Source organism: Glycine max, chromosome 13 (genome assembly GCF_000004515.6).
Source record: "Glycine max cultivar Williams 82 chromosome 13, Glycine_max_v4.0, whole genome shotgun sequence".
NCBI lineage: Eukaryota > Viridiplantae > Streptophyta > Magnoliopsida > Fabales > Fabaceae > Glycine > Glycine max.
Window position 1 is genome coordinate 29,425,160 of NC_038249.2, and position 15,757 is coordinate 29,440,916.

At 30.8% G+C, this 15,757-nt stretch overlaps 1 protein-coding gene across 3 annotated transcripts; it reads left to right on the top strand.

The window, feature by feature from the left end:
- Positions 1-5,099: 5,099 nt before the first annotated feature.
- Positions 5,100-13,971, top strand: LOC100798192 (protein ZINC INDUCED FACILITATOR-LIKE 1). 3 transcript variants are annotated; one of them, XM_006594279.4, is made up of 18 exons: positions 5,101-5,260; positions 5,376-5,579; positions 6,714-6,754; positions 7,338-7,398; positions 7,492-7,594; positions 7,681-7,783; positions 7,959-8,012; positions 8,099-8,161; positions 8,518-8,567; positions 8,684-8,759; positions 10,626-10,805; positions 10,901-10,988; positions 11,684-11,769; positions 11,863-11,970; positions 12,127-12,171; positions 12,267-12,355; positions 13,154-13,197; positions 13,667-13,971. In XM_006594279.4, the coding sequence occupies exons 2-18, from the start codon at positions 5,426-5,428 to the stop codon at positions 13,777-13,779; spliced, it is 1,458 nt and encodes a 485-aa protein (XP_006594342.1). In that variant the 5' UTR covers positions 5,101-5,260; positions 5,376-5,425; the 3' UTR covers positions 13,780-13,971. The 3 variants fall into 3 exon arrangements, with proteins under 3 accessions (XP_014621142.1, XP_014621143.1, XP_006594342.1); XM_014765656.2 differs by lacking the exon at positions 12,267-12,355 and having other exon boundaries at positions 5,100-5,260; XM_014765657.2 differs by lacking the exons at positions 12,127-12,171; positions 12,267-12,355 and having other exon boundaries at positions 5,100-5,260.
- The last annotated feature ends 1,786 nt before the right edge of the window (positions 13,972-15,757 follow it).

The following is a 15,757-nucleotide window of genomic DNA, read 5'->3' on the forward strand; positions in this document are numbered from 1 at the left end:
TAGTGAATTACTAAAAGTTGAATTAGTCTCAATGTAGAGACGAACTAATATAACTTTCCGTGTCTTTCTTTGTTGTTTTTCTTAGTATTGATTGACAAAGTTATAACTATTTGTGTCTTTCTTTACTGTTTTTGTTTGTGTTGACGGACAAAGAATTTAATTTTTTTTTAGATTTTATATTTTTTTATTTGTTAAGAAAAATTATTTCTCTTTGATTAATATAGTTTTGCTCAAACTTCCCTTATTTATTTTTAGTTAAATCTACATCAAACAATAAACTTATTTTCAATCTAACAAAAAGTTTAGAATTTCCAAACACACAATTCTACCCGCCCCCATTCTATCCCCTTCATGTGTTATTTGATCCTACACACACAGCCTCTTCTTCCAACGTGATCTTTGATGTCTACTTTGATCTGATTGTTGTAAGTCTCTTCCCTTCGGCCCCTCATATGATAAGTTATCCAGGGAATATTTAGACATAGACGAATCAACATCTCACTACGATAGTCGGAATCTCTTTCTACCTCTGATACTACATCCTCAATGATTAACCACCAGTACATTTTCCTCCACTATTCTCACTGTACTTAAAAATCCATTGATCATGATTGTTTTTGTTGTTGAAATAAGATGCAGGGATGAAGTAAACACCAAAATTCTAGCTTGATCAACTCTCTGGAAACTCCTTGTTTCATCATCAATATCCACCAGGGTCCCTAAATAAACAACGGGACACCATGGTATCTAATCCATGCTAGTTTTTTCTTTGGGACCTGTCTCTGTTCAATTAAACTCCTTAAGCATGGGTTTCTGTACATTACTAAAAGCATATTTCCTTTGAAACTTAGGAAGATTAACATGGATTTTCTGGTTCCCGATACAAATTCTATCAAGCTCTCTCTCAAGCAGGTACTGGTTCTGCACTCCTGAGAAACAGACAAAACCGTATTGTCTCCCCTGACAATTTTTCTTGTTTAGCAGAAACACCTCCTTAACTATATCATGTCTGTCTAAGATTTTCCTGAATTGTTCTACACAAAAGCCTTCTGCAAAACATGTTCTCTTGTATCTCCATCTCCTCACTGTGTTTCCCTACACCCTTTTTGCCTTTTTCCTTCCTCTCCTTATTGTGATTCCCTGCTCCCCTCCATCTCCTTCCTTCTCCCTCTCTATCTCAATCACAACCATTTCTACTTAATTTCATAGGAATTGAATGCAGCTGATTCAATAATTAAAGCAACTAATAAAAAAATCACAACTTGTTTATTCTCTCATATTTTTTTTTAAGTATTTATAATCAATCAAATAATTTTTATTTTATTTTAAATATCATGATTCGCAAAATTCATAATTATTTCATATAAAAAAATAACTTGTTTCGGATCAGACGTCCTCTAAAAAATAGATGTATAGATTTAACGTAGAAAGTCTTTGAATAAAATAACCACCTACAGAAAAACTCAATTTACTGTTGAAAAGCGGAACAAAAGTGAGATACAAAAAGAGACGCTACATCACTATTAATGTTTCTGCACCCTTACATCCTATTTCAAAAAGAAAAAAAGTCCTTGTATCGAGGGAAAAAAAAAAAAAAAAAGAGTCCATACCACATGGAACATGGGCTTATTTAAGTAATAAAATGAATTTAAAATTTCTTATTGTAATATTGTGTGATATGTATGACAAATAAATAATATTATTATTATTCTTTCTTAATATATATTCTGACATGTGATTGGGTGTTAATTACATTAGTATTAGTAAACTATAGAAAGAATCAGTCCAATGAAGAACGTAAAACTACCGATCTTAATTTGTCTTTTCTTGTTCCTATTGAATTTCAGCCGCGAACTTCTGCTTAAGTTGAGGGAATGTTTGTTTTGATGTTAGAATCCTTCAAACTTCCGTTGAGTTCAATTCAACCAAAGATATATTTCTCCGTTGATATGCTTGAAGGTTGTGAAATCAATAAATCAAACACACGCACACACTTAATTCTCAAATTTTCTATTTTTAGTCTTAAAAATATATTTTTTTTAAATATAACATGAAGATGTTATTTTAAAGTATACTATTAGAAAATGGGTTTGGTTAATTATTAATAAAATTGGTTGAGAATTATTTTTTGTATCCTCAAAAATAATTAAAACATATATTTGGTTTACTTTTTCTTGGAGATATATATTTTATTATTATGAAACATACATGCCCAAAAATTTAATTGATTGTGCAATAAAACAATTAAAATAAACATTAACTTAATTTAGATATTTACTAAATATTATATATTATTTATAATTTAATTTTTTTTAAATTCATCCCAATTTATTTTAATATTTTAAAAATTATAAAAGCACAATTGATGAAAATCATAATTAATTGATTTATTAAATATATTTAGTATCAAAATTAATTTAATAAAATACACATTACCATTTTTAAGGTTAATTAAATCAAACAATTTTTTTTATCATTCTACTTATGATTTTTCTCCTTTTTATTTTTGATTTTTAATTACTTTTCAACAAAAAAAATTATCATTATAAAATTTGATAGAATTATAGAAAAAATTAAGAAATTACCATGAGTATATATTTGGTTAAATTAAATCGTTAAATCTTACACGAATTTCTATTTTATATAATACATACCTTAATTAATTTATTAATTTTTCGAATAGTTTTTATAATTACAATTATCAATTATCTTGTGATTAAAATAATAGATAAAATATTTAATTTACTAATTTGATATATTTAAAACATTAAAACAATACAATTAATTACAAGTATAAATATATATATAAATATCAAAATAAATATATTTATTTAACAAGATACTGAATTCTATTGTAATTAAATAACTTAAATTTTATTATCCCAGATCAAAACGTACAAATAAAAAAATGAATGAAAAAAATTATTTTAAAAAAATTTTAAAAAAACATACAAAATATCAGAGGATCTTACCTATGATAGTAATACTTCTAATAATAATAATAATTTTTTGAAATATATATATATATATATATATATATATATATATATATATTAATATCGACATATTTACTAATATATATTTATTAAAATTTAAATTAAATAATTAATAATATATTAATTTTTAAATGATATAAAAAATACTTTTATAAAATATAAAATGTGAATTTAATATTGATATGTAAGTAAAAAAAAAAAAAGATGGATTAGAGCCAAAAGTATCCTAGATTCGGTGTCCACTTCAAAATACGAAACCAATTCCTTGATTGTCAGATTTTGCTGTCTCCTTTTTTTCTCAGTCATTATGTTATTATCTTTTCTTATGCAACTAAGACTCTTTTTTTTCACTATCACATTAATTTGGAATGTTTCTTAATTTTGTTTATAATTAATCCCTTATAAAAAATTTAGCTAAATACTTTTAGTAAAATTTTCCTTCTTAATTATATTTTTTCTATGAGTCGAATCCTCTGAATCCAAATCTATTCGGACAAAAACATTTTATTCAACTAACAGCCTTTTTGTCTGTTCTTTTCCATTTTCTTAATCTGGAGTATTTATTTTCTTTTTCTTCTTGACAAGTATCCTCGGAATTCCAGACACAATGGAAAACTAAAATATGCATATCTCTCATTAGAAATTCCAACCTTAATTGGACATATTACAGAAGGCTAGTGCTTTTCCTTGACCCAACCCCATTTGATAAAATTGAATATTTAGTGCTCAGATTAAAGTTGAAAGATCTTTAAAAAAATATATATTCAAAACATGCAACAAATCTTTTATTCACTAAAGTGGGTTAAAACTAAAATTAATTACTATAACGGATTAGTCAATAAAATATTTATTAAAATAAGTGGTTTTTATCACCTAAAAATATAGGAGGTATCACTCCAATGATTATTTTATGCTTTTTGTTTCTTCTAGCAGGATGGTCGCCCTATACACTTGATGATCATCTTGTATATTTAATATAGATAAGTCGATACAAAATACATATTTCTTGAATGACTTACTAATATTTTCTCTGTCTTTTTAATTATTTTCTTGACACATTTATGACTCCCCTATTAATATTTTCTTAGTTATTTTTTTATAACAAGTACGAATATTAAGCCATTCTTTAAAAGCTTTTAATGTATTAAATAACTATATTTGTGTTATAGGAATTATTTATTTTTTTATTAATTGATCATTATAATTTCAAAGATTAAATTTGTCATTCACTTTTATTTATTTGTTTATTTCATTAAAATATTGATACTTTTGTTATCTTCCTTTAATTATTTTGCTGATACTTCTATCACTTATTTATTAATATTTAATAACTATGACATGTTTTTTTTAAAATTTTTTCTATAATAAATAAAAATATTAAATAATTCTTGGACTTTTTTAATTATTAAATAAATATATTTTTGTTATAACACCATTTTGTCATTTTTTAAAAAAAAATTGGAATTAATTTGATCAATCATTATAATTTTAAAGATTAGTAGTGAAATGTTATATTTAGACAATATAGTGAAAAATATTTGGATAATATGGTTCAGGTGTTAGATTTAATTCTTGCCTTTGTTTATGTTTCTCTAATTATTTTGTTGAAACACTTATAACTCCTCTATTGATATTCAATAACTATAGCTAATTTTTTTTAAAATCTTTCCTATAACAAATATAAAAATATTAATTTATTTTTGAAATTATTTAGTATATTAAATAGATATTTTTATGTTCACTTCGTCGATGCTAATTGGAGTAAAAATACTGGTAAAATACATGACAAAATATACAATGTACCAAAGTGACACCTCTTATAACACGACACATAAAAAACACTAGATGCCAGACTAGATATTTTTTAATCAACTCATTATGATAATTCATTTTTGTTTTTAATTCATTTCGGTGAAAAAGGTCATCAAAAACTGAAATGTGATATTGAGATTCACCAGCGTTCTTTTATAACTTTAAACCAAACATATCCTTTAAATTTTTTTTATAAACCTTTTCCCCACTTTATCTTTTTCCCCATTAGCCACTTTTCACTGTCATGCAATGTGTATATGCAAGGATGCAATGATGGCACTCGTTAACATTATCCACGTTAGTCTACACTTGTGGCCATTAAAATAAAGAGCATTTGTAACGTGTCTTGATATAACATGTGAGAGTGACAAGACCTTGCGTTGTTCGTGTTCATTTTTTCATTCTCAAACCCAGGATAGGACCGAGTCCAAGAGTTTCTTCTTCGGTTGTGTGTACGTTTGTTTTTGTTTCCTCAACAACCATTGTTTTTTCTCCAGAACAAAGTGGCTTTGACATCTTTTCTGATAATCTTTTCTGGGTTTGAATGGTGCATGTAAAATGGTGTAGGAATTAGAGGGACCTGAGTGAAACAAGTGTGGCGGAGTTCTCTAACAAACATGACAGAGAAGAATGGCAAACAACCATTGTTGGAGAGGAAGTACTACGAGGACTGCCCAGGTTGTAAAGTGGATCAAGCCAAAGAGTTGAGTAAGGGACAAGGTGTATCCTTTACAAATCTTTTTATCATATGGGTGGTGGTGCTGTGTGCCGGTAAGCATTAATTTCACTCTATTTTGAGTATTTTTAACTTATGAAAAAGTTGGTTGTTCCAGCCTATGAAACACGGAGTCTTATGCGGACACTTTTTGACACAATTAATGTCTAAAATTTTGGACACCGCATACACATAAATAGATATTTTTTAAAATCAAGCTTCTATGTTTTTTACAAGTATATCAGTTGGTAGAGATGACACCTTAAATCTTGAAGCCAAAAAAAATAATTTTTAAATCAGAAAAGTGTGGAACAAATGTGGCAGTGTGTCGGTGTCAAAAACGACACAGAGACACTTCAAACAAGAAAGGTCTCCGTGCTTCATTGGTTCCAGCTCTGCCTTTGTGCTTTGTGGGGTGTTTGAAAGTCCCACACGCTCCTCTCTCAATTCCTGAGGTGCAACTTATATACTGTTCTGCACTCATTGGCATTTGATTTTAAGAAGAAGAGTAACAGTGTGTTTGATTCTGTCATGATTTTGCAAATATTGATTTACTTTTTCTCCTTGATAAGGAAGCAACAACATGGAACGTTAACTTCTATAAGTGTTTTACAAGCATTTTCTTTTTTAAATGCGAAACCAAACATACAAAAAAAAAAAAAAATCTAAAATGATATCAGTTCCTATATATTGTCTACTTTTGTGGTGGCCACATTTGGAGGGTGATGTTGCTAAAATAGCTAAAAGTTCAACCAGCTTGGCATAAAAATTGGTGCCTAACTTTAGAACTGAAACTGAATATAGGGTCCACATGTTACCTTAACAATTAATCTCTTCAAAGTCTTATCAAGTTGTATACTTCCTAACTTAGGTTCATGCTTTTCTTTTCTTGGAGGTGACTGATTGAATTGACATGATTATTATTTCATCTTTATCTGGAATGTCTGAAATTGTGTACCTTAGCTTAAAAAGCAATGCCTTCTAATCCCACATGAGTAGTGGGGGAGAATTAAAGTTCAATGCTAAAATGTTACAAGGGATTTTCTATTTTAATATTTTGATTGGAAAATCAGTGTTTGATTTTGTGTCTTACTAGTTTTCATTTTTTTGAAATTCTTAATTAGTTGAAATAATCTTGGAACTAAAACTACTTTTTCATATCTGATTTCACTTTATTTTTTCCTGTACAGCACTGCCAATATCATCGCTCTATCCATTCCTTTATTTCATGGTGAGTTTAACTATCAACAGTGATTTACTGTTACCTTTTCACTTGATGTATTTTCTGATTTTTGACATTGTCGGAAGTTGTCAGAGCACATATTTATTTATTTTGAGTGCTTCAAGTTAAATTTCAGTTTTTATTTATTTATAATTTAATTAAGTCTTTGTTCCATACTTCCAGTCTTAAAAGGAATTAAAAATGATTGAAGAAGAAAGTCCTCTTCCAGTAGTAGTTGGTTTCCACTTAGACAAATTGCAATTTTGGCATGTAAACAACTGATTAATGCTCTAAAGAACTGCATAATTTTCAATCTAAATAGTTTAAAAGCCATTCCGAGTCATTAACCAGAATATTTTCTTCAATATACAAAGCACCCTTCATTTCTGTTCCCTCTCAACCTCATAATTTTGCTGAGACTGATAATTGCAACCTGTTAGATGAGCCACAGTCAATTTTTAATTACTTATTGCTCTTCCTTCTCTTTTGTCATTTGCCATGAAATACTCAAGAAATCAAATCTTTAATTAATGTTTAACTTTATGCTGATGCACATAAAATGGATCCTTAGTAATGCAGCACTTGTTTTCAGGTAAGGGATTTTAATATTGCGAAAACAGAAGCTGATATTAGTTCTTATGCTGGTTATGTGGGTAAGATTACTTCTAGTATTTCATTTTTTGAAGTCTTCAACGATTCTGGTAAGTTATTTATTACTGATGTCTGTATGATAAAAAATGCTGTAGGTTCTGCATTCATGCTTGGCAGATGTTTGACATCTTTGTTGTGGGGAACTATAGCTGATCGCTTTGGTCGAAAACCTGTTTTTGTTATAGGAATTATTGCAGTGTGAGTATATCTGTCAATGAATTGCATGCTTTCTTTAAGTTATGTTGTGCAGCTTCCCATAATAATCAATGCTTGCTTGATTTCAGTGTCATTTTCAACACACTATTTGGCCTTAGCACAAGTTTTTGGATGGCTGTTATCATGAGGTTTCTTATGGGAAGTTTAAATGGTTTGCTTGGAACAGCGAAGGTATAATATTAATTTTTAACTCCTAATTAATGGTCCCTTTCTTGTTTCATCCACCAGTACTAGGATATATACAAATTTTGAATGTATGTGCACTTGTATATATAACTTGTTCAATCTCAATCAAACTTCCATTTATACATCTGTAACCTTTTTTCCTAACATGTTTATTTAACAGGCGTATGCCACTGAAATATTTCGAGAAGAACACCAAGCTCTAGGACTCTCAACTGTAACCATCACAAACTCTTTTTGTACACTGTTAATTCTTAGAACTCCATTCCACACTAATAAGTCATAATTGTGATTTACTTTTAGGTCAGTGCAGCTTGGGGCATAGGTTTAATCATTGGCCCAGCATTGGGAGGCTATTTGGCTCAGGTGTTATTGATATTCTTTGCCATCTGGACTCTGGAGTATAACTATAAGATGCACCATCTTGCATAAGCCTTGAATTTTGTATATGTTTGTGAGATGAATTGTTTGAACTGAAAGACAATGTTACTGGCTTTTTGAGAAGGTTCATGCCAGAAATTCTGTATTTAATTGAGGAATAGAAAATTTTGAAATAATCCATCTGCCATCTTAAGAAAAGTGATCTTTTGATGCTTTTTACATGTGGCATTGTTATGTACCTAAGTTTCTGTGTGAGTGTGCATGTGCAGTGATTGTGCCAAACATTTATGTGCACATTTATCACTTGATTTTCTAATACTTTGGGAAAATTTTCATTGCAGCCAGTGGAGAAGTACCCACATATATTTCCAAAAGATTCCTTTTGGGATAAGTAAGTGAACTTTTGGATTCTGTTCTCCTCTTGCCTTTGTCTTTCTATATATGATTTTATCATTTAATGATGTGCTGTGCTGATTTTCATTTTCCCAAACTTAAATCATTCCGCAGGTTTCCATACTTCTTGCCCAACTTTGTAGTATCAGCACTTGCATTTGTAGTAGCTATTGGCTGCATCTGGATTCCGGTATGCATCTTAGGTTCTAACATATCTGTTCATTGACTACAGATTTTTTTTATCTTCTTTATGTTTTGTGGATGTTACTTTTAACATTTTTACGATAACTGTAGAAAGTAACAGGGAAGAGTTTCTTGTATTATTCAGCAGTAAAGTTACTGCTTATAGAAATCTTACATTAAAGATTATTCCTTGATTCAAGGAGTTAGAAAAGGAAACAAAACAAAACAAGTAAAAATGAATATCTTATTTTTAAAATACAATAATTAATCAAATCCCTGATTCTACGATATATTTAATTCCTACACCTCCTCAAGTTGTTGCATATATATATCTACCATGTCCAACTTGCTTATCAAACACTAAAAAATGAGTCTTACTCAAGATGTCAGTTATCTGTTGATTTGTAGGCATAAATGGTAAGCAGATAATTCCAACATCCAATTTCTCCTTTATAAAGTGGTGATCAATCTCAATGTGCTTCATTCTATTATATTCTGGACCAGATTGTGAGCTATGCTTATTGCAACCTTGCTCTCACAGTACAACTTAAATAAGAGTTCCATTGTTATCTTGAGTTCTTCTAGGACTCTATAAATCCATAGTGCTTCACAAATTCCTTGGGTCATTGCTCTAAATTTGGCTTCTGCACTTCTTCTAGCAACTACTCTTTGTTTCTTGCTTCTCCAAGTTACAAATTTTCTCCACACATAGGTGCAATATCCTGAAGTGGATTTTCTGTCTGTAACAGACACTGCCCAATTTGCATCAGTGAAAACAAACAACATTCCTTTCACTGTTTTCTTTTAAATAGACATTTTCAAGATTGCCCAATAAGTACCTCAAAATTCGGTGAATTTCCTTAAGGTGTTCTTCATAAGGAGAATGAATAAACTGACTTACAACACTCACTGAAAAAGCAATGTCAGGTCGGGTATGAGGCAGGTAAATTAGTTTGCCAACTATCCCTTGATATCTTCCAAAATCAATGAACACTTCCTTTTTCCAAAAGTTTTATATTGGGATCCATGGGGGTATCTGCTGGTCTACAATCACCCTCACTCTTTTTTCCTCCAAGAGGTCAAAATGTATTTCCATTGGGAAACAACAATCCCCTTTTTAGCGATCAACCTCCATGCCAAGAAAGTATCTGAAAGATCCCAAGTCCTTGATCTCAAATTCTGCTTGAAGCTCCTTTTTAGCCTGTCCAATTCTACTTCATTATTCCCAATGAGGATGATATCATCAACGTAGACTATTAGTGTAGTAATTAGAGGGAAATTTTGTAAATAATGTATGATCTGGTTGCCCTTGAGAGTCTCCTTGTCTTTTTACTGATTGAGTGAACTTTTCAAACCATGGCCTTGGAGATTGTTTGAGTCCATAAGGAGACTTTTCCAGTTTACATACCTTTGGCATAAATTTTTCTTCGAAACCTAGAGGACTATCCATGTATACCTCTTCCTCTTAGTTGCCACTAAGAAAGGCATTTTTTTACATCTAATTGATGCAAAGGATAATCTAAGTTGACAGCAAAAGATAAGAGAATTCTTAGCGTTCAACTTTGCAACAGGGGAAAAGGTTTCTAGCTAGGTAGTCATTACCATAGGTCTGAGTGAATCCTTCATAGAAATATTACATTAGATGATTAGACTATTCCTTGATTCAAGGAGTAATAAAAGAAACAAAATAAAACAAGTAATAATCAATATCTTATTTTTAAAACAAAATAAATCAAATAATTTCTGCATTATCTATAATTCCTACAATGACATTATGAGGAAAAAAATTTTGTATGGTTTTCTCAGCTCAGCTGTGCTTTTTCTTCACTGTTTACATTGTCTAGTCAATATAATTGTTTAAAAAACCCTGCAGGAAACACTTCACAACCACAATTGTAGCAATGAATCCATAGACGATGCTGAAAATGGAAGTAGTGGGGCTGGCAATGAAAAGACAATTCAAAAGAATGAAAACCTCCTCCTGAATTGGCCCTTAATGTCCTCTATCATCGCTTATTGTGTTTTCTCACTTCATGATATTACTTATACAGAGGTATGATACTTAATGAGGTTAAAAATGTACTATTATTCTCCTTTTATATATGCTGTTTGGATTTTTCCTGCTTTTTATCCATGTGTTTTCTTTAGGTTTTCTCGTTGTGGTCTGTTAGTCCTCAAAGGATGGGGGGTTTGAACTTTACAAGTGATGATGTTGGTAATATTCTTTCAATATCAGGTGCATCTCTAGAACCAACAATAGATTCTTATTACTGTTGGGCATACATGTTTTTCCTTACTAGCTTTCCTTCCATACATAACGATTGCACATAAATTTTATGCATTTACATGAGACCATATGGTAACTTCTTGCAAGGTTTTTTCTCTTTATACTGGTCTTGTTGAATGAATTTCACTGACTTGGGTTTCCAAACTTCACATAAGTATATTTTGATATCAAATGATATAGCCATAAAAAATATCATATATCCTTTTTGTGCATATGGTAAAAATTACCTTGATCTCAAAAAGTTACTAATTTAATTTTATATTGGTTGGTTGGTCAAACTGAACTTAGTACATCTATTCAGGCCTCTATATTGTTTTTATTTTCCAAATTTTATCTCTGTGACACTCTAGGATGCTATAACTTTGACGGCAAGGCTCTTTTATCTTTTTCTTATAAAAGAGGAAGCATGAACAATTGAAAGTTTGCAGGGTAATCAGTTTGGAGCAGTATTGACATAATAGAGTGCCACTTGAACCATATAAAACTTATTCCTCTAGTTCTATACTCTTATAAATATATAAAAAAATCGCACTTTGGGTTTGGCAGTGAAAAAGATGTAGAAAAAATTTACATTTAGTGTTTATCTCTGAATTCCTGTAGCTTAATAGATATTTTGTATAATTACTGACCTGTCAAATGTTCAGGTGTTGCACTTATCATTTACCAACTTACCTTATACCCATCTGTGGAAAAAGCTAGTGGACCTATTGGTATTGCCCGCATCTCAGCGGTGAGTTTTCATCTAATTGTGGCAACTATTACATTTCAACATTTCATTTTTTGTTATTTGAAATATGTCCTGCTACTTTTGTCCTATATGCAGATGTTATCCATACCTCTTCTACAAAGCTACTCCTTCATAGCATTGTTGTCAGGCTTGGCACTATACATAGTGTTAAGTATTGCTTCAATTCTGAAGAATATTCTGTCTGTAAGTGCACCTCTTCATTTATTTAATCGCTTATTAGTGATTTTGAGGGTTTAAAATTTAATTGGATATACAAAACCTCGGGATATCTGCTTAATTGATTCAGAAAAGTTTCTCTGTTTCAAATTTGACTGATTGTACTCTTTTTATTTGATTTAGATCACCATTGTAACTGGTTTGTTCCTACTACAAAACCGAGCAGTGGTAAATTTTTGGATAATTTCATTGTCTTTATACAATGGTTGAGACTAGTTATTGATTGAATTGTAGCCTATATAACATGTTGATTTGGAAAATAGGAACAACACCAAAGAGGGGTAGCTAATGGCATTGCTGTGACAGGCATGTCTCTATTCAATGCTATTGGCCCTGCTGCAGGTGGTGCTGTGTGAGTGTTCTTACTATTTCTTCAACTTTTGTTAGCCTTGTCAGTTCAAAAAATGTGAATGTAGTAGATCTCTACGAGGGATTAATATTTCAAATGATACTTTCTGTAACACCTGCATATTAATGTACTGGTTTTTCTTATATGCCTGAAACTTCATGCTAAGTTCCTTCATGATATGGTTCTTTCATACCTAACTTTTAGTTGACTAGATTGAAAGATGTACCATAAAAATCTTTAGAGAATCACACCACAAAAGCTAGCCATTGCAATTGGACCTTAGCATCACACCATGCTCCGCAGCCCCAATGCCCACATGGGCTGGCTGTGCACTAGCCCTTTGGTTAGTGCCCACATGGGCTGGCTGTGCACTAGCCCTTTGGTTAGTTCTAGGCGAACACTACAATGGCATCACCACTCATGCTACTCTATTTGCAATTGAGAGGCATGGTGGAAGGCTTTGATACCAATTGAGAATCACATCAAAAAAGCTAGCGGTTGTACTTGAAGAGTTCAAGTGCTTATAAATCCCACACTAGAATCTCAAACTCCTAATGTGAAACTCAAGTCTTGTCCCATACAATTGGATCCTAACTATGTAGATAGCCCATTTCCTATCAATGCATGCCTGTAGCCCTGTATAGTAAGATTTTTGGTAGAAATTACTCGCAATTCACTTCGATCCATTAGCAGTTGACAAGTTTTTCATTAATAGAGGTTTTTAACCACATAGTTTCTGACTACGAGTATGATACATTAAAAATGATCTCCAATATTTTCTTATATGATTATGGTATGCAGATTAACTTGGTCACAAAAGCGAATGGATGCTTCATTTCTCCCAGGTATGATGCTCAACTGATTTATTTGTGATGGTTTCTGTTTCATATATGGCTGAAATTTATTGAAAATGACAAAAATTGGTGGATCCATATCATATTTAATGGCTCTCTCTCTCTCTCCTAATTTTACTATTTTTAATAAATTTTAACTAATTAGAGATAGTGTATTTAAAGGGTGTGTTCCTAGCACTTCTCAAAGTCTGTTAGGCTTCAACAATTAGCAGCCTTTAATTTGTGTGAACCTAAATATAGATATTTCATACATTTGTGTTACTATTAATCTAATACCTTGAAATACAAAGAAAAAAGTAAATGTAGAAACTGAATCACATAAGAATTCTTGATCGTACGTACAGTGTTTGAGTAGACAATAAACTACTTACTAATGATGTGAATATAGTTATTAAGAGCATTGATTCTTTTGCTAGCTGCATTGTTAGGGGCTTACTTACTGTTGTACATTTGACTGCAGGCACCCATATGGTCTTCTTTGCCTTGAACATAGTTGAAGCACTTGGATTATTGATGTTGTTCAAACCATTCCTTGCTGAAAAGAAGAAAAGGCACTCAGATCAGTTACACTGATGCCTATCAGTTTTGCTTAGGCATATGTAGCATCTCTTTGAGCTATTGTTATTTCTTGCCTATTATTTGGGACAGCGATGGTAGCTTGCTGCATTGAGTATGTTATCATGCGGACTAATTATTATTAAAGCTAAATAGGTGGTACCAATTCAATTTGTAACTCCAAAAAAATAAAAGCTAAAATATTGATCCTTTTTTCTTCCCCTCTGCAGCCTCACAGTTGTCTTTTAGTGCCCATCGATAAAGAAAAATAATGATCGGTAAACAAACAAAATTCGAATATTTACTGAAGATCGACATCACACTATCTGGTTCAGGAAGTTAAGGAATTTTATCAATCTTTGATAAATTAGTCTTTTTCAAAGAGAGTAATAACAAATGAAAAGTTTTATTAGGGTTCGTTAATTTATCATGAATTAAAAAAATGGCAAAAATTAAAAACAAAATTTTTATTTTATCACAGCAGAAGCAAAGAAAAAATTATTAAAAAATAAACACAAAATTCGGGTTATTAGGGATCACGGTCACTGTCTGAAGATGTCTTTGAAGGACATACTCCAAAGGACATCTTGGCAACGCAAAAACAGACAAGCAACCAATGAAGAAAACCACAAAAGCACTCGCAACGATGAGAAAACACAGAAAGAAAGAAATATGAAAAGTTAGCAAGTGAAACTAGAAAATAAAGAGTGAGTGATTTCAATTAAGTTTGAAACAAAAGATATTTAATGAGTAATGATTGTGGTTACTACACAATAACTAGGTAATCCTGCGCATGCACACCTCATGGGAAGCGCAAAGGTCTTGCTTTCCGAGCACCTACACATGACGTGCTCTTAAGCCGTTATTACTTCTACGAAAAAATAACGACTTAAGGACTAATGCTACGAGGAAGATATTTGTTTCTATACTCTTAAGTAGGTATAACTTTTATAAATTAACACCGATTTAGGGACTACTATTACAAGAAAAATATTACTTTTACAAAACAACATCGACTTGGGGGGCTATTGTTACAGGAAAGATATTCACTTTTATACTCTTAAGCCAATATATTACTTCTACAAATTAAAGCAACAACACCGACTTAGGAGCTAGGTAGTATTACAGGGATTTTCCCGATATTAGATATAATAGGACCAACATTAGTAAAAAGGTCAGGGTATACGAAACCGCCGATATAGGGTATGAAATGGAAACCCTAAGTAATACATGGCATAACCAATAAATATTGTATATTCCTATGATGAATAAGATAACTCTAACTCATTCTACACGATTCCTCTCTTTTCTCTCACTCATGCGCTTTCACTCCCTTTTGTGAAATCCTTTCTCGTCTGATATTATGAAAGGAATGTGCTAACCACGTTTGAGAGATCACACCATAACACACAAATATATGTATGTTAAATGATTAAATCTTGATCGTATAATCAAATATGAACAATTAAGATTTAAGGTCATGTGATCACTTTAATTCTCTTACTCTCATATAAGATACATTCTTTTCATATATATGATCTCTCTCTCTCTCTCTCTCTCTCTCTCTCTCTCTCTCTCTCTCTCTCTCTATATATATATATATATATATATATATATATATATATGTTTTTGTTAGCATATACTCTTTTTTTTAGTATGAGTGTGTTAACAGGCTATAACTAAAGAATATCTTAAAATAAGAATGTATATGTTAACAAATACTTGTGGGATTTATTATTGTACACACTGTTGCTTTTATAGTATGAATGAGTTAGCAAGTTATACTCAATATTATCTTAAAATACACCATGCAACATGTAAGGTTAGAATTCACTATATATAAACAACCTTAAGTTAGAATCTAAAATATATACTATTGTTGTACAATGACAATTATAATAAATACATACACAAATTAGCAAAGGAAAAATTTAAAACGATAACAACTTTATCATTTCAAATTTCAAGATATAATTATGCTTGGTAAAAAATATAA

What these genes read in the sequence shown, in the direction of transcription:
- LOC100798192 (XM_006594279.4), top strand. Translation starts at nt 5,426, where the DNA reads ATGACAGAGAAGAATGGCAAACAACCATTGTTGGAGAGGAAGTACTAC. An exon ending in GTTTGCTTGGAACAGCGAAG is followed by an intron (nt 7,784 to 7,958) that starts GTATAATATTAA and finishes TTTATTTAACAG; the next exon opens with GCGTATGCCACTGAAATATT. An exon ending in TAATATTCTTTCAATATCAG is followed by an intron (nt 10,989 to 11,683) that starts GTGCATCTCTAG and finishes TCAAATGTTCAG; the next exon opens with GTGTTGCACTTATCATTTAC.